General features: G+C 42.7%; 1 protein-coding gene across 1 annotated transcript; it reads left to right on the top strand.

Annotated features, from left to right (window-relative positions):
* Nucleotides 1–6,925: 6,925 nt before the first annotated feature.
* On the top strand, nt 6,926–17,788 carry NFKBIZ (NFKB inhibitor zeta). Its single transcript, XM_034790392.1, has 12 exons — nt 6,926–7,214; nt 9,622–9,761; nt 10,840–10,876; nt 10,999–11,102; nt 11,218–11,975; nt 12,356–12,461; nt 12,776–12,922; nt 13,317–13,380; nt 14,002–14,171; nt 14,854–14,964; nt 15,088–15,255; nt 16,321–17,788. The coding sequence occupies exons 1-12, from the start codon at nt 6,980–6,982 to the stop codon at nt 16,372–16,374; spliced, it is 2,094 nt and encodes a 697-aa protein (XP_034646283.1). The 5' UTR covers nt 6,926–6,979; the 3' UTR covers nt 16,375–17,788.
* The last annotated feature ends 612 nt before the right edge of the window (nt 17,789–18,400 follow it).

Consider the following 18,400-nt stretch of genomic DNA (forward strand, 5'->3'; position numbering starts at 1 on the left):
TTGTATCACACATCTTATCAGAAGGTGAGGGAATGTGTTACAGAATTGGGCAAAGTGACTCTTGTAAAGGACAAAACATGGTCTGGATGCTGGAGAGAGCTGATACCTCTTTGGACAGAGTTCTGCTACCTGGAGTAGTTGTTCGGGGATTGGATACCTTGGTGATAGGCATGGATAGGATATATTCTTCCTGTATAGTATCAGAGGGGTAGCCGTGTTAGTCTGAATCTGTAAAAAGCAACAGAGGGTCCTGTGGCACCTTTAAGACTAACAGAAGTATTGGGAGCATAAGCTTTCGTGGGTAAGAACCTCACTTCTTCAGATGCAAGTAATGGAAATTTCCAGAGGCAGGTATAAATCAGTATGGAGATAACGAGGTTAGTTCAATCAGGGAGGGTGAGGTGCTCTGCTAGCAGTTGAGGTGTGAACACCAAGGGAGGAAAAACTGCTTCTGTAGTTGGATAGCACAAATTTAATTGAGGGCAAAATCGGTTCCAAGACATACAGTTTATACCAGTACTATATAACTTTTAACCACGCTGTTTGACACTTTCCTTGCTATGGCAAAATTTTGTCTGCTCACTGGCATTGGTTTAGAACAGGGGTCTAAAACACGCGGCCCATGGGCCGCATGCAGCCCACGGAGCTCCCCCCCTGAGGCCCACCAAGCTCCCTGCGCACCCCGCGGATTTATTTTATGTGGCAGCTAAGCTCCCAGCTTGCTGCTCCCCAATGTTTGGGGCCGGGTCTCTCCCCTGGCCGCGCCTGCCACTCCCACGGGCTCACTTGCTGCCCCTTCACCTCCCCAGAGCCTGCAGCTCATGCTGACTCCACTCTGCTCTGCCGGATTCTGGCATCACCTGCTGCCGCAGGGTCCTAGTGCCCCCCTGTACTCTGGCCTAGTGCCCCCCTTCCCTTCTGCCCTAGTTCTGAGCCTCTCCAATGCCCTGAGCCTCTCCAGTGCCCCAAATCCCTCATCCACAGCCCTCACCCCTGCACCCCTCCTATCCCCAAACTCCATCCCAGAACCTTCACCCCCTACCCCCTGCCTGGAGCCTGCACCCAGCACCCAAACTCCATCTCAGAGCCTTAGGCAGATGGGGGTGGAGTTTGGGGGAGGGCAGGTTCTGGGCACCACCAAAATTTCTACAAGCTTGCCACCCCTAGAGGAGGCAGAGCAGGGATGGAGTGGTGGTGCAGCCCAGTGCAGTGGGGGGCTTTAACAGAAGTAAATCTAACTAAGTGTGTGCTTTGTCCTTTGAATGAGGTGCATTATTGGTGGAGCTTAGCACTTTCCAGGAGGGAGGGAGGAGGAGCAGGGAGCCGCGCGCTCAGGGGAGGAGGTGGAGAAGGGACGGGGCAGGGGCAGGGCCTCATGGAAGGGGTGGAGTGGGGCAGGGGCAGCGAGGGGGGGGTGTCAGTGATGTGGGCCTTGGGCCAATGCACTAGTCCTCATGTGGCCCTCGTGGTCATTTGAGTTTGAGACCCCTGGTTTAGGAGCTTTGTTATGATCAAATTTCCTGCTTCTTGAATTTCATGCAGACTAATAGATGAAAGCTGGCCAACTGAATCTCAGGAGCTCCTTTAATTCAGTAGGCTTTGGATCAGGTCCATAGAAGAAAGACTTCCTCCTCAACTTACCCTTCACCCATTACACCAAGGCAATGCAGTGCATATGGGTTGTGAGACTGGAAACCTAGGGTCCTCGCCATATTCCAATTTGAGTAGCTAATTCTGCCTATCTAAATTCTCCATGTCGTTTCAATTGGATAAAGACTTTTTCTCCTCTTCCAGTCCTAGCCAGTTGAATGGTGATACTGTGCTTTGTTAAACAGCTGCTGCAGCCCACTCCATAAGGTGACTTAATTTCATTGGTGAGTGAAGTGTTTGTGTGTTCCTAAGACACTATCTAGATGTAATAAGTTAAAATGTGTTTTCTGGAACACCAAGGCAGTGTTTACAAATCCTAGCCTTAATGTTAATTCCAAGTGGAATGCTATGGTAAAAATTGGTGAGCAAAACATTCAGCCACGTGTGGTATGTATCCCACACTAGTGAACAAGATATCCGTTCCGGGTGATGTGACATTGCTCTTTGTCATGGGGAAATCTGCGTTTTGCTTATTAATTATCTATACATTATGGTGTCACTGCTGTGCGTGTTGCTTTAGAGACCAGTCCCTGCCCCGAGGCCCTTACAGTAGAAATGAGAGCAGGAACCTAATGAAAAATGATGATCACCTACAGCAGTTTGTGTGTGGAGGAGGAGTGCTAGCAGCGAATAAGGGGTATGGAGAAATTGCTTATGGGAAAGCATTATTATAAAGAATTCAGATCAGCTGCATGGCAGTTGCGTAGTGCACAGGAGCTCTGATGTTTCTCCTCCCTACTGATCTTGGTTCTGTTTTGCCCACAGTCTGAGAGGCCAATCTTATTTCATTTTTGCCCTTAGTAGGGGCATGATCCCACAAGGTGCTGAGCACCCTTAGCTCCCAGTGAAGAAAAAAGGAGTATTAAGGGCATTCTGTACCTAACAGGTTTGGACCCTAAAATATTTACTGTGTATGAGCACTCCCAGTTTTCCTTTTTACATGAAGAATTATGTATGATCATACAACACACACAAACACAATCTTTTTTGAAGTCAATTTAGTTCTAGGCTGACACCCCTGGAAACCACCATCCACAAAAAAGGGATCAGAACAACTATAATGAAGTCAGAAGCAATACAAGGTTCCCTACGCTGGATTTTAGAGGTAAAAGGTGTCACATCCCATTTCCAATCCACTGAGCTGTTCAGTCTTCTTGTTCAAACTTAAAGCAAACTTATCTACCTTTTCTGAGTAGTCTCTGAAGAGAAAATAATCATATGCTTTAGCCTCCAAATGCTGTGATACTATTCAAAAGACAAGTACAATGTTATGTTTGACTATATTTTGGAGTGCTATTTAGAAATCCTTCCGGCACACAAGGGTGTGGCAGCTATATTTGTATAAATTGGCCCAAGAGCTTGCTGCGCCAGGCTAAATAAACTTATTCTAGTGTAAAGAGCATTTACATCAGGAGCTTTAGTACAGCAAATATTTGCCTAGATAATGGAATAGGTTTGTCAATTGTAACATTTGTATTTCCACTTTAGACAATTTAGGCAATGTTCTGGTGATCCCATCCCAGAAATATGTTGATAAAGGAATCTTATCACTAACAGTTCATAGTTTACTGGTGTATATGAATCTAAAGTTTATAAGCTCTTGGGAGGTAAAGCACAGAGCATGGTGGCCAGGAGGGACAGGGAAAAGGTTCCTTGATTCTGTTTTTGTGACTCTTGGATTCTGGGGTCTGGGGCAGTTTCCAGTGTGAGTTAGAGCAACCCCAGACACTGCTCTAACTTCCAGGAGTCTTGTACAGACACTTACGTGCTGCTCTGCAGCCCAGATTTGCCAGACCAAAGAGCACTCCCTCCAGCCACTCTCCCATGAATCCCTACCATAACTCCTGTACTTCTTGCTGTGGGCAGCATAGGCCCATATACAACAGTGCTATGTCATTCCTTGCAGAGGATATTCTGCTAATGGTGGTTGTGGCCACTTTACATTCCCTTTCTGGGAGCAGGGGCCAAATTCTGGCTCGACATTGTTGCTCTATAGTGCTTCAGAGGTTTTTGAATCTGTGTTATGAAGAGTAAAACAGCACTGGTTCAAAGCTGGCTGGCAAAATCATGTCTCTTAAACTGAATTCATACTGTCATTATTAAAGTGGTGCTGAGACATGCAACTATGATTAAGCTAACTGGTTAATTGTTACATGTCTAAGTAGTTTCAGTGATCAGGAACATCTAGTCAAGGTAAAGGATCTACCTTATGTCTACCAATATTTGACCAGTATAAGACAGCAGTTTAAAGTGAAAGAAGGGAGAAGTTATATCTTTTAAAGGAGATAATAATGCACTGCTTCATTTTGTACAGTGCCCAAATATTATAGAAGGAAGTGTGGGTATTTACTTGTGAATTTGTTTATTAAAGCAATGTTTCAGTAAAATGTTTGTTTCCAACTTTGGCCACTAGCTGGCATGAATGGTACACTGCATAACTGCATGACTTGTTCAGAAAAACAACATTGGCTCTGGCGGTCCTGGGTCAGTGGTATTTTTTTTGACCAGCACCTCATATTGACAGCCTATAACTGATGAGTATATGAGCCCATTTGAGGTTCTATAATAGGGAAGCTATCCATTGCCTGAGAGTTTGTTGCACTCAGTAACAGAAAATGAAGGTGGTACAATTCTATTTGATTGTATTTAAACTGGGTCTAATATTCTGACCCTAATTTACACCTGCCCTGTGGAGCTGTGTTGCATTAATGTGCTGTTAGAGCCCCACCAGGGGAGGCTGGTAGTGGCATGTGCTGAATTATTGCATTGACTGGACCTCATGCTCCTGCCAGTGCCTCTCCCATTTTTTGGCTGTGCTTGCTCTATGTTGGTCCCTCAGAGGAGTAGATATTCCAGCCTCTTTGTGCCACTATCGTGTCCTCTATCCGAGGAAAACTTTCCAATACTGGACACGTTTATTGGGGTCTTCGCCAGTGGAGCCACCAGAGATCCTGCTTGATGTTCAAGACCTTTAGCATGATGGTTTTAATATCTAAATGTGGCAACATAACAGTCATTTTATGTATGTGGAAGTTACTGGGTAATGACAACACCCTTTATAAGGTTGCTGTGAGCCAGCGAGCGGATCCTGTGCAATAAATGGGGGTATGTGTTACAGAAAGGGTTTTTGTTTACAGAGCTCAGTGGAGTTAGAAAGACCTTAATCTACCTTAGCTGAATATAGGCTTTTATCAGAGGGCCTAATAAATAAGATGTCCCTGTAGAAATAGCTACTAATAAACATAGTGTGGTGCCTTGAGTGGATTTTGGATGCTAGGACAGCAACAGGGATTTAGACCTCAAATACCTTTATGGAATAGAGCGGAGAAGAAAAGCTTAGAAATAGAATAGAAAAATCAGTAAACCCTCGTTAAATCAAAACAAAAACCATATTAAACTGAAGCTAGATTTTATGTGACATTCTTCATGGGACATAGAGCTCCACTTAAGTTCACCCAAAGGTCATCACTCTAAGGTATCTTAACTTATTTACTATTGTGGGTTGCATCTGCAGCTCTGTATGTGTTATGTGGGCCAAATCCACACCATATATATACAACCTCTAGGGCCCTGAGGATGTCACGTGGGCTGTAGCAGTGTGCTGATTGGGCCACAAGCGGCCCGTGGGTTGAGAACCACTTCCCCAAGGTAATATTCAGGGAATATTCTCTTCTCTTCTTATGTGTTTTTATAGTGCTTAACACAATGGGGCCATGATCTTGACTGGAACCATTGGGAGCGTCCACAATACAAATAACATAATGAATTTGATTTTCTGTGAAAGGTTTTTTTAATTAATCTTCTCATTTTAATGAGAATGTTATTGATAATTGCAACATGATCTAATTATTTGGATTATATACTCTTCACATGTAAACTACTGTGTGTTTTTTAAGAGAAGGGAAACCCATTTGCAACAATAGTTAAAACAAAACACCCACCCACACCTAACCACTAAAGAAATAGGTAACACTCAAGTACTATGTACAATATTGACCTATTGGTGTAGGGCAGCTATAGATATGTAAAGTCTGAGCAGTTTTCAGAAAATTACTTTAGGGAGTCATTCATCAGTTACCAAGTGTGCAAAGAGTATTTTGGGGTGAAAGGATCTCACACGCTTTTGTAGTAAAGTCATGTCTATGCTATGGGACTATAGGGGCATAGCTACGGCGCTGTAGATGCAGCCTATGGAAACAGGGCTTTTCCATTGCTGTAGGAACACTACCTCCCTGAGCTATGGTAACTAGGTCAAGCAAAGCATTCTTCTATTGAACAAGCTGTGTCTACACTGAGAGTTAGGTTGACATAGCTACAGCCTTCAAGTCTGTGGATTTTTCACATCTCTAAGCACAATAGCTATGTTGACCTAAAGATGAAGTGTTGACCAGACCTAAGAAATAGTGACAATAGCTACTTGCTATCAGTGCAGCATTATTGAGTGTGCTGTTGAATTGTACATGGTTCGGGAAAGGAGAAAAATCATTTTGCTGCATCTATAAAATCTATGACCTGATTTTGCAAACCTAAGGCTTACTGCAGTCAACAAGAATGCTCACACACGATAAGACTGCTCATGGAAATATGTGAATTTTAAGCTTTATTTGACTACTGTGTTTCTGACATTGGTGTGAAAAGTTTGTATGGTAGCTGCCTTTGTTTCGTAGTTTACACTGCAAATTCTTCTACAGTTGGTCAGATTTGAGTGTACAGATTAAATACATGGTTCATTCCAAACAACCCTCCTCTTTCACCTGATAGCAAACAGAAAATTTGGGTAATGAAAAGTAATTCCTCTTCCTCCTTCCCCAGTTTGTTTATGTATCCTTGTGTGGTATCCAGTGTCATGTCAGATGGTCAAAAGTCGAAGTTCCCCCAAGCCCATGACTCAGTGGGTTGATGCGGTTATGATTAGCGGTGCACAGGCGAGGGATGTGGCTGTTGTCACTCTCTGACACTCAGCAGCCCGGAGCGTCTCCACCCAGCACGAAATGTACGAGCGGGACAAACACTTGCTGTAGGAGCGGTGGGCTGTGCTGCTTCTGGCTAATGAGTCACCCACCAAAGCGCTGAAACCAGGCAGGCCGCGCTAACCAAGCGAGGCCCCGGAGCCAGCGGGGTATTGCCCAATCCTGGGCATTTACTGGAACTCCCGCCCTCGGCAGCGCATCACGCCCGGCCGCGGCCAATGGCCTGCGCGCCCGCTGCTTCCCCGCCGGGGCGGGGCTGCTATTAGAGCCGCTGCCCCCCCCCTCCGCCTCCCACTCCTCGGCGCCCTCGCTCAGCCCGCTGTGGCCGCTGCTGCTTCCCGCCAGTCTCCCCGAGGACTATGATCGTGGACAGCAACCGGGAGGCGCCGGCCGACGGCGACTCCGGCTCCATGAGCAGCCCCCTCAACCTGGCCTATTTCTATAGCGCCTCCCCCTACTCCAGCGATGGCAGCTGCTCGCCGGCTCACTCCGCCCCGGGGTCGCCCGGCTCCGACTCCGAGCTGTCCGTCAGCAGCGGCAGCAGTGGCGGCCGGAGGAGGGACTCCCTGGACGGCGTCCGCCAAGCCCTGCAAGGTACGCGCCGGCCCCCGCAGCCCTGCCCCGGAGAGAGACGCGCTGGCGCTGCCCTCCCCGGTGTTTTGCCCCCCCCCGGGGGGTTATTTATTAGCCGCAGCCGCTGCGAGCCTGGGGATGTAGAGCCAGCCCGTAACACGGGCCCCTCGAAGGCAAAGCCGAGCCCCAGCCTTCACCCGGGCACTGCAGGGGCACGGCCGCAGTCAGCCGAGCCGGCTGCGGTGCCCCCAGCGCCGTGCCCTCCTCCGCCCCAGAGGTGGCTGCATTTAGGGTGACCAGACAGCACGTGTGAAAAATCGGGACGGGGATGGGGGGGGGGGTAATAGGATCCTATATAAGAAAAAGACCCAAAAATCAGGACTGTCCCTATAAAATCGGGACATCTGGTCACCCTAGCTGCATTGCAAGGGCGCTGGATTGGCCACAGGACTGTGTTGATCTTCCGAGGGGAAAAGTGCTGCTTCAAAGTCAGCCGTGCAACTGACGCTTGCGTACCTCCCAGGCGTCTCCTGCGGCTTATTTCCTTTTCTGAGGTCACTTAAAATCCCTTGTGTTTCTATAGCACCTAGATCCCAAAGATGTAAGAAGCTGTGATGGGTAGAAGATCAAGTGTAAATAGTTGCAAATGTGGCTTTGTGCTGTTGTTGCCTTTTTCCTTTGCCGCCCCTTAATAATTTTTAAATTTTATATTGAAGTGAGGAGGGGAGGGGTGTGTACAACCACTGTATAAAGCAAGTTGGTTACAACAAGGGATACTTTGAAAACGAACGGCTGCGAATTCATAACTGTTCGAGAATTGAAAGTAGGCTAGGAAGAAAGTTCTTTAGAAGAACTGTCATTTTGAAAACACCCTTCAAATGGGGGAAGAAACTACTGTATATTTTGCACTGGATGATTCATCCTCTAGTCTAGTGCATCTTTTATAGGACAAAATCCTGTGAGCTCAGCAGAGCACCCTCAACAGCCTTTGCTCAGTAGATGGGGAGGGCACTTGGCACTTCATAGTAGGATGAGGCCCGTAGGGCCAGACTCTAATGCCCTTTACTCCTGGTAAGTAGCACCTTACCCCACAAGTAATCCCATTGACTTCAGTGGAATTCTGCATGTGGAGTAAGGGTATCAAAAGCTAGCCCTAGGAGATTTGTGTGCTTATCGCTGTATGTATTGGGATGTCAGTACAATCTGGAAACAGCGTTTCATCTACAGTGGTTGGTTTAAAACAAGTCCTTGAAAATGTTTGCTCCTCCATTTTAATGTAGCACACTCTAACTATTTGATGTATTTGCATTATGTCCTTCCTCCCTCCCCAAATAATCTTAAACTCCTCCCCCCCCTTCCCCTATAGGTTTGATTTGTATCTGGTTGGATTTATTTTCCATAAGATTTTTGTTTGTTGAAAACATTTTTAACCATATAAGCACAATCTTAATAATCTTGTTTATATTGTCTTTTTAAAAACGAAAAATCTTCATTGTGGGTAGGAGTGACCTGTCAGCCTGTTTTCCTCTTCATACCTCCACTCAAAGGCCCTGCTTCTGGTTAAGGAAAGCTGGGGCTCTTGGACTGCTCGCTGGGATGAGGTGCTTTGAAGACCATAGAGAGACTCCTACTTGACATCAGTGGTCTTTGACTCAAGCCCTTTATTTCCTCTTTCCCAGACAGAAATCCCAGCTCCTGCTGGCCAGGGAAATTTGGATCTCCAGTTAAGACTTCAGTATATAGATTTTTATAGACTAGATTCTGTACTTTCCTTATCAGGTCACATAACTTCCTTTTGCAAGTCGAATGCCTTAGGTCATCATTTCCTGTCTTCCACTTCTGTTTTTGTAGCTTCAAAACTGATTTAATTTTAAAGAGGATGTGAGACAGAAGAGGTCAGGCCGGGAGTGTCACAGTTGTATTGTACTTCTAACAAAGCAAGTTTTCTTTCTTAAAGCTTCAGTTTCAGTCACTATGGAGATAACAAACACAAGTAATTCTGAAAATTATTATACAGACTCCTGTAGCATTTTGACATCTAGTATTTTTTTATATGTAATAGATTGTGGCAGGGGACATTTTTTTTTTTTTTTTTGTTCCTGCGTTTGTACAGTGCCTATGAGTGGGGTCCTGCTCTGTGGCTGGGGCTTCTAGCCACTATGATGCTGATGTGTTATGTTATTTCCAGCTTCTTTACCAATAAGAGTTGGGGTTTGGAAGACTCCGGAGAAATAAAATTCAGACAGGTTATATTCTTCTGAAACACTGGCTGGCAAGGTTCTGTGCAATATATTTTTATGTCAAAGGACTGTCTGCATTTTCAGTTGAAAGCAGAGTTTCAAGTTATTTTCCACAGTTTCTTGATTTGCCTCCTTGGGTCAGGATTGTGCCGATACATTAATTTTGTTTTTGTTTTGTTTCTCAACAGCTGAACACCACATGGGGGGAGGAAAGCAGCACAGAGGACCTTTCCAAGGGGTTCGTGTAAAAAATTCAGTGAAGGAGCTCCTATTGCACATTAGAAGCAACAAACAGATGTCCTCAGGCCATGTTGCCGATGAATTCAAGGTAATTCAGTATTTTTGATGGTATGGGTCAAATTCAGCTCTGGCGTAAGTGAGTTCAGCTCTGAATGAACAGATGTACCACCTGATCACACTAAAACCAAATTTGGCTCCTTGCTGATATCCATATGAGCAGAGGTATTTTTCTCTCCCAAAATAGGAGGAGGGAAGAGGTTGTGGTTGGGAGGTAATTGGAAAGAAGCCAGCAGGTGGTTTCACTGTGCTTGCTAAAAGAAACACATTTTGAAAGTCTTTTTTGCTTACAAAACTTTATTTTCCAAATGGAGCACACATAAACACACACTTACATTTGAAACTCTGAAAACTCACTGTGCAGTTTGATAGAATTCTGGAAAGGGTTGAGGGGCATGGCGTTCTGAGAAGGGAACTATTATTTAATTGCTTGTCAGAGCTGATGGCCTGCTCAGTGCTATACAGGACTCGAGTGAAGGTGGGTGGGTGGTGTGTTCCCTGAGGAGCCTGCAATCCAATAGACAGAAACAGGAAATGAGACATTGGGAAGCCCAGAGAGAGGAATATCTTCGTGTGTCTTGATTTTGATTTTGTTTGTTTTGTTTTGTTATGGACATCCCATAAGAATCTTCAGGAGCGATTCTCTTATGGAAAAGCCCTATAGAAATTAATAGGGATGAAATTGATGGGTTTCAACGGAATTTTCTCTATGATCCTATGGAATTTAATAGAATGTATAGGTTTTTTTGAACCACTGTATCAGATTCTATAGCCCAGATATAATTCTGGTACATTCTATAAAATGGTTCAAAAAGCCTATAGAAAGGTTATAATTTTCTCTAAAATTCTGTAGAACTCTTTCATAAGAGTAGGCTTAAAAATAAAGGATTTTTTTTCTTCATCCAATCTGATGGAGATTAAAAAATGAAAATATGGTCAGGCCATCACCTGTTAGGGCTGCTTTAAGGGACAGGGGGATAGTTAGTGTTTGCATTTTTCTCTTTTTTTTTTTTTTTTTTTTTATTATTATTATTATTATTATTATTTAAAGAGCTGCTTTTAAATTGGTTTTGGCTTTTTTTTAAATAATGTGCTTATTTTCTACATAGGCACAAGCAGGATTGATGAACTACGAACAGTTTACAGGTACAAGTGTTCTTACTTTTGTATGCCTCTGCGCAATACCTGTATAAATATTTTAGAATATTTGCAAAGTAGATTGCAAGAGTAACCTAAAAACTGATTGTAAATGCATTTTCTTTGAGCAGAGTTGAAGAACATACTCGCTCATAGTGGTAAAAGAAAGGCTCATGAGTCTCTCTGTGATGGACCCAGTTACAAAAGACCAGCTACTTTCCATTCTCACCTCTTGGTAAATACTTCTATAATATTTAACATTAAATTATTTTTCCACTTGGTTTGTGTAATAGGAAATGGTCAGCTAAATACATTTTTTACATATTTTTTTTGTTTTAATTTTTCTCCAGACACCACCACAAACACCAACCTCTATGGATAACATGGAGGATGCCCATAAAAATGAACCAAAACACGATAACGGTTCTGACATGCTTCAAAACATTATAAATATTAAGAACGAGTCAAATCCTGTTTCTCTGAACACGGTGCAGGTCAGCTGGCTGCACAGCATATCTAACCATAACTCACCAGGGGAACGATATCAGGATATCCAAGGGGCACAGGCTTTCTCCCCATCTGAGAAGTACCAAGCCTTCCAAGCGAATAGTCCCCAACAAATGCTGGATCCACCCCAGAATTACCAGTTTTCTTCCTCACAGACCCAGGATTTGCCACAGAAATATACTCAGGATTCATTACTGGAATATAGGCCATTTTCTGGCGATGACCAGTCCCCTACCTACCAACAGAATGTCTTTGAAAGCCATGAACTGCCGTATTGCCCAACCCAAAGTTTTGCATCTCTCTTGAATGATTCTGAACACTCGGAGAATATACTCCAGCCTCTAGCCACTGCCCCTCAGCAGTCCGATGTCAGTGCCCACGCTCAGAATTTCAGCCTAGTACCAAATAATAGCTGTAGTACACTTGATGGACACAATTCATTTCTGGCTACTCTGAATGTCTCTCTACAACACCGAGGTATTGTCAGAAACACAACACAACTGGGCAAGTCATTCTTTCAGTGGCAAGTGGAACAGGAAGAGAACAAACTGGCCAACATCTCTCAAGAGCAGATCCTTGCAAAAGACTCGGATGGGGACACGTGAGTATTGTTTATTTTACCACTGCTAAATTAGAAGTGTGTGGATTGTTTATGCTTGACTGTCTGTGGATTGTTCAGTTGGAATGGGATTCCTTTCACGTATTAGCAGTGGGTGCATATTGAGAATGTGATGGCTTCTCCTATTAAATAAAGGTGGTACAGTAATATTGCCGGTACCCAGTATTCCATATGATTTCACTGTTCTAGAGTCTGGTGTAGATCATTGCTTACATGAATTAAAATGAAAGCACAAATTGCATGCCATCATTGAATGTGGAATGCTTGTAGCATATATATCCTGCACTTGTATTTCTCTAGTGCTACGTCCCCCATTTGCACAGTTAAATTGTAACTCTCTGTATTTGTGCCCCTCCCTGCAGGTTCCTTCACATTGCTGTTGCCCAGGGCCGACGGGCTCTTTCCTATGTTCTTGCTAGAAAGATGGCTGCTCTGCACATGTTGGATATTAAAGAACACAATGGCCAGGTGAGGTTCTCCATGTCCCAGCCTCTTGTATGTGCTTCCAAATGCTTTACATTTCCAAGCCCTAAGCCAAATGCGGTGGAATGCTTGTTAATATTTAAACCTGAGGTTGAGCCTGCATGCCACCTTGGGCTGTCTCCAGTTCAGTGGATTACCCAGAACCAGTAACATTATGTTCTTGGAGTTGTTTGTCCAAGCTTCCCAGTGTCCATAAGCATTGTTTTATTAATAGTTTTGTATTGGGGATATTTTTAGTACCCATTTCCTGGTAGATAACAGCTGACTAATATGTTAACTTTGTTTCTCAATATTTGCAGAGTGCCTTTCAGGTGGCCGTGGCAGCCAATCAGCATCTTATTGTCCAGGACCTGGTTAGCTTGGGGGCCCAAGTGAACACCACAGACTGCTGGGGTAGAACGCCACTGCATGTTTGTGCTGAGAAGGGGCATTCCCAAGTCCTTCAGGTAAGAGTCAGAAAGGCTGTGAAGCTTTTCCCTTTGCCTTCCTCCCAATCCCTAATGGCTTTACAGTCTTGTATGACCCTTCCCAGAAGATTCTGAAAACAGTCCTCTGCGCTGCCAAAGTATTGTCAACAAGCTTTTATAAATATACCTCTTACGCTAATGGCCTAAAACCTGCAGCTTGCTCTAAGATGATCTACAGTGTATTAGGCCATTACTGTGGAATCCTGTAGTACCTTTTTATTTAAAAAAAAAGGAAAAAAAGAGTATTCTCCTTTAATATTATTGTTTCCTTTTTTATTCCCAACACACTGTTGTAGCAAGGTGTCATAAATGCTTTAATTACCAATATGTCTTTTGGATTGAACTAATGAGTACTTCATCCCCACTTTTGCAGGCAATCCAGAAGGGAGCCGTTGGAAGTAGTCAGTATGTGGCCCTTGAGGCGACAAACTATGATGGTGAGCAGCTATGAGTGTGTGTTTTTTAAATCCAGAGTTGCTGGATTTTGTGTTTCGTAGCCGCTGACACACATGCTACATTGGGCAAAAAGCAATACAGCTAGGGGCATCAAATGTTTCTTTCCTATCTAAAGATAATTGTGATTGGCACATCAGCTAGGTTTTCCTAAGCAAGTAGAAACTATGTTAGTTTCTATGAACTTACTTTCTTGGATTCTGCACTACTTCCACATTAACTCTGGTGGATAAATGTTTAAAACGTACATCTATCTAGTTCTAATCTAATAATTGGTGTGGCTGAATATCGAGGAAAGAATAAGGAATACAGAGCAAAGGAATTAACCATCAATTCAGCTGAAAGCTGTTTAATTGAAACTTGCTCTGTTAACAGTTTGGTCTAAACTACATGTTATAACGCAGTCTTCTGAAAATCAGTTCTTCCATTAGTCACCTGCTGGGAACTGGTTACTGTTTAACCCCTGACATCACAAACACAGAGCAGCACAAGGACATCTGGTGTTAGTCAGAAAAGTGGAACCACAGAAGGGAGCCCCTTTTGAAACCAGCTGCCTGTCCAGTGGTTCTTTACTGTTTGCTCATTGAATTTTTTTTAATTTTAAGGGTTCACAGCTTTGCACTGTGCAGTGCTGGCCCATAATGCTGTGGTGCACGAACTCCGGAACAGTCAGCCGCCGCACTCTCCTGAAGTCCAAGAGCTTCTGTTGAAAAACAAGAGCCTGGTGGACACCATCAAAGCTCTGATCCAAATGGGAGCCTCTGTCGAAACAAAAGTAAGAGCAATAATTCCTTAACTGGGGACTGACTGGTCTCGAGAGAACTGTCCAAGTGAAAAGAATCACTTATTACAAATGAAGCAGAGCTAATAAAAAAAAAAAAGCATCAAAGCACAGTAGGATCTAATTTATGTGATTGGAATAGGAATATTACATTTATTCAGGCCAGACAGTGCTAACGATGCATATTGGGAGAGGGGAGTGACAGCTTAATTTTTAGATGAACTAATTTTTGCTGTGCTGGTAATTCTGTCTTATGAAAAGGGAAAGTCATTGGAAGCAGTGTGATATATCCATAATAACTAGGCACTAGTTTTGCACCGTTCTTGACATTTGAATTTGAGTTAAATGCTGATCCTGTATCCAGTTCAAGTGTATAGTGGGCCAGTTTGTCAGCTGGTGAAAATTTGGCATATCTCCCTTGCCTTCAGTAGAACTATGCCAATGTTAACGCCAGCTGAGGGTTTTTACTTTTATTTACTTTTAAGAAGAATTAACTCTGCTTTAATTTTGGATTAATTTTTAGGGTGTTCACGGAATTACAGTACCAGTGGGGTGGGAAAGGCAGGTGTTTTATTTCCCTTTGTTTTAAATATTCAGGTATGTTTGTGTTCTCACAGTGGAACCACCAAATGTCCAGCATGTAATACTGAAAGTTTTTGCTTTCCTTTTTGGACAGGATGGTAAAAGTGGTCGCTCGGCTCTGCATTTGGCAGCAGAAGAAGCCAATCTGGAGCTTATTCGTTTCTTTTTGGATCTACCCAACTGCCTCTCTTTCGTTAACGCAAAGGTAGGGTATCTTTCTTGAATTCAGCAGTAGAGTAGAATGTTGTTGTATGGTAATGGCATTGTGTGTACACTGTGGTTCATAAACCTTCCTATCCTTAATAGTGTTACTCTCTTGATTCACTAGGCTTACAATGGCAACACAGCACTCCATGTGGCTGCCAGCCTGCAGTATCGGATGACTCAGTTGGATGCAGTTCGTCTGCTGATGCGAAAGGGAGCTGATCCAAGTGCTAGAAACTTGGAGAATGAACAACCAGTTCACCTGGTTCCTGATGGCCCTGTAGGAGAACAGGTAAAAAAAAACCCCTTCAAATTCTTTGAATCCTTTTCCTGGGATTGTTGGCAACTGATACAACTGGAGCCCCTGGATGGGAGACGTAGCTATCAACACATTTGAGTTCTCATTAAGATGAGACCCTCCCTGTCTTCTTTCCTAAGAGAGCAGAATAGTGTGACCATTCTGAATAAGACAATTGAGTATTCCAATAGCCCTATCCCCTCATTGCAATGCTCTTCTAATTGCTACATGCTAAATGTAAAGCTTGAAGCAATTAAAAGTTGAAGTTGCTTGGGGAGTCGCAAGGCTAGTAGTGTAGATAGTGATAGGCTGATCTTGGTTTCAGGAATGGTCGTTGGCTCTTCAGAAATGTGAACTGAATTTTTTTTGAGTCTAGCAGTTCAGTTTGCTTATCTCTGAATCACACAGCAGATTTGCTATATTTGTACACCTCTAGACTCTTCAATACAGTGGGACAGTGGTTTTTGTAGGACCAAGATTTGGCTCAATCCAATTACCCTGAGCATTCCCTTAAATAATTAAATAGTAATCTTTAAAAAAAGATATTAAAAATACCGTTTCCTTTAAAATCTAAATTTTTAGGTTCAGGATCATGTGTAGTTTTAACATGTCAGATGCACAGAATTCTAGAAGGTACTTGTAGCATTTATTTTGTCTCTCATAGCTTTTTATTGTAGAACCAATATTTAGCTTTTTTTTTTTTTTTTCTCCCCAGTGTCATAACTTCATAGCATATAAGGCCCAAACTTATGAATATGGGCTAGTTCTTGATTTTTATTATTTGTATTGTGGTGGCACCTAGAAGCCCCAGCCAGGAGTAGGACCCACTATGCTAGATGCTTATAATCTAAGCAAGTATTTAAGTAATTCTGACCTCATTTACAGTGGCATAAATCATTTAATGTTCAGGTAAATCACTGAAATGAATGGGCTCAGACTCTAAGCTATTAGCAAACAAAAGGGGACACCAGTTTGGGTTTGTTATTTTTTTCTGACTTTAGAATGATTCAGTATGGGAGGGTGCATATTAATCTTTGTCTCTCTCTCTCTTTTCTTCAGATACGACGTATCCTGAAGGGGAAGGCAGTTCAGCAAAGAGCTTCACCATATTAAACTCCATGTGTTTTGGAGTTCAGTACACTCACTGTCAGTTAGGCAGTCCTAATGTATCTGTAAATAGACCATTTGCCCTGTGGAGGCAAATGTGAGTTGTTTCTATGAAACAAAAGTATTTAGTTCACTATCATATAGTGGGTTATGTTAACAATTCAAATTCCTCTGAACAGATGGGAATGTTCCATACCCAGGTGTCTGAATACCTGGATTTAATAGCTGTGGCAAGCTGACTTATTTAAACAGTTTAACTAGTTTTGAGGCAAAGACGATTGTATTGAAGGTTTCTTTTTGTATTTAGATAGGTATGAGATAAATGGCAACAATGTTAAGTTTGTTCTTTTTTAATAACACAAATATTAACTTATGGAGAAAAACTAATATTAATTTTAGAGGCCAGCAGAATATTTATATTTCTCAGTAGCTTTTTTCCAGTCTTATGCTGTACTGTGTATAAATCAGTAGCATTATCATGCTAGTCCGTAGTTCTTTGTAATTTGCTTGAAGTAAACTAAAAAAACACAAGTGTTTCAAATGTAGAACTTTGTATTGTGGATTGCACATTGAATTCTAATATTATGCTTGTACAAATAGATGAATTTCATTATGTATGATTGTGGGGGCAAAGAGTACAGTGAAGATGAATTGTCACTGACACTTGTATACATCCATCAGAGTTATTAACAGGAAATGAAATGCCATAACTAAATGACTATAAGCGTGATCCTACTCCCAGTGAAATCTGTGGGGACAGTATCAGGCCCTGTATGCATGCACCAGCACAGGACTCTTTCATCTTAACAGTGGGAGAAATATCCCTATCTATTCAGTGTATATATTTTCCTCACATGCTTTAATAAATATGGCCCTGATTCAGGCAAGTTCTTAAGCACATATTGCTTAACTCCCTCCCTAGTCAGTGAAATACTTAAATATCAGCTTAAACCCCTCATTGATTTCAATTTAAATACTTTTGCTATGTATTTTTCACTAAAGGTGAATACTTTCAACAGTTAAGTCCTATGTTTTTACCTTATAAGCATAGTGGATAGCCAAGTTATATTTGAAGCTAACATTGTTTTATCTTAAGAATAATTGACTATTATTGCAAAATGTTTACTAATGATGCTGTATAAACATGCTCTGTCGGAAAGAATTTCATGTTTCCAAAGTGATCCAGTGTGTACAATAATCCAGTTTGTTCTTACACTCTCTTTGCTCTAACTGTTCTTGCATCACATGTGATTCTCTTCCATAGCCATGTAACTAACTTGGGATAATCTGATCACATTGTTTGACAAAGTATGTCTTGTAGACAAGTTAATTGGAGAAATCTGGTATCCTCAAATGTAGCTGTGATGCATAGCCCCTAAATTCTCATGTACAGTTTCAAATAAATCTGTTAATCCAAAAATGTTGGGTTGTGGTGTATTTGTTACTAATAACTTGGTTTTGATGAAATATTTTGACTTCTTCCTGGTACACTCTATTGTTACTGCTGGGATCTGGGAGGGCTACCCATTTAGCAGGCTGTTTGAACACAATAGTGCAATTGTTACATGACCAATCCTTCCTCATATGCAAAGAGCCCTCTCTTCTACATTTATGCTCTGTGATGCTTTGGCACCTTAGCCAACCTCCTATCTCCTTCCCTGGACCTTTCCTCCTGATACTCCATCCTTTCTTCCCTATGGCTCCTGTAGTCCGTTTGGTTCAACCGTTCGATTTCATTCCACTAGCATCAGTTGTGCTCTCCATAATGAGAAGTTCTAGCAGATTTGTCCCAATTATGCCAGGGTGCTGTTTGGGGCAAGGTACTCTGCCAGTGCCTTCTTCAGGAACTGGGGCCTCTTAAGGACTACTCCTGCAAGGCAGATGCTGCTTCACTCAATGGGAGTGAGGGTGGGAGGAGGCCAAGTATCAACCAGTGGAAAAGGAAATCTCAAATGGTAATGGAGACTTGAAGCAGAGTAAAATTCACAGCTAGTGTAGGTGGACATAACTGCCGAAGTCCATGAAGTTGCAC

The sequence above is a fragment of the Trachemys scripta genome, chromosome 1 (genome assembly GCF_013100865.1).
Source record: "Trachemys scripta elegans isolate TJP31775 chromosome 1, CAS_Tse_1.0, whole genome shotgun sequence".
Classification (NCBI taxonomy): Eukaryota; Metazoa; Chordata; order Testudines; family Emydidae; genus Trachemys; species Trachemys scripta.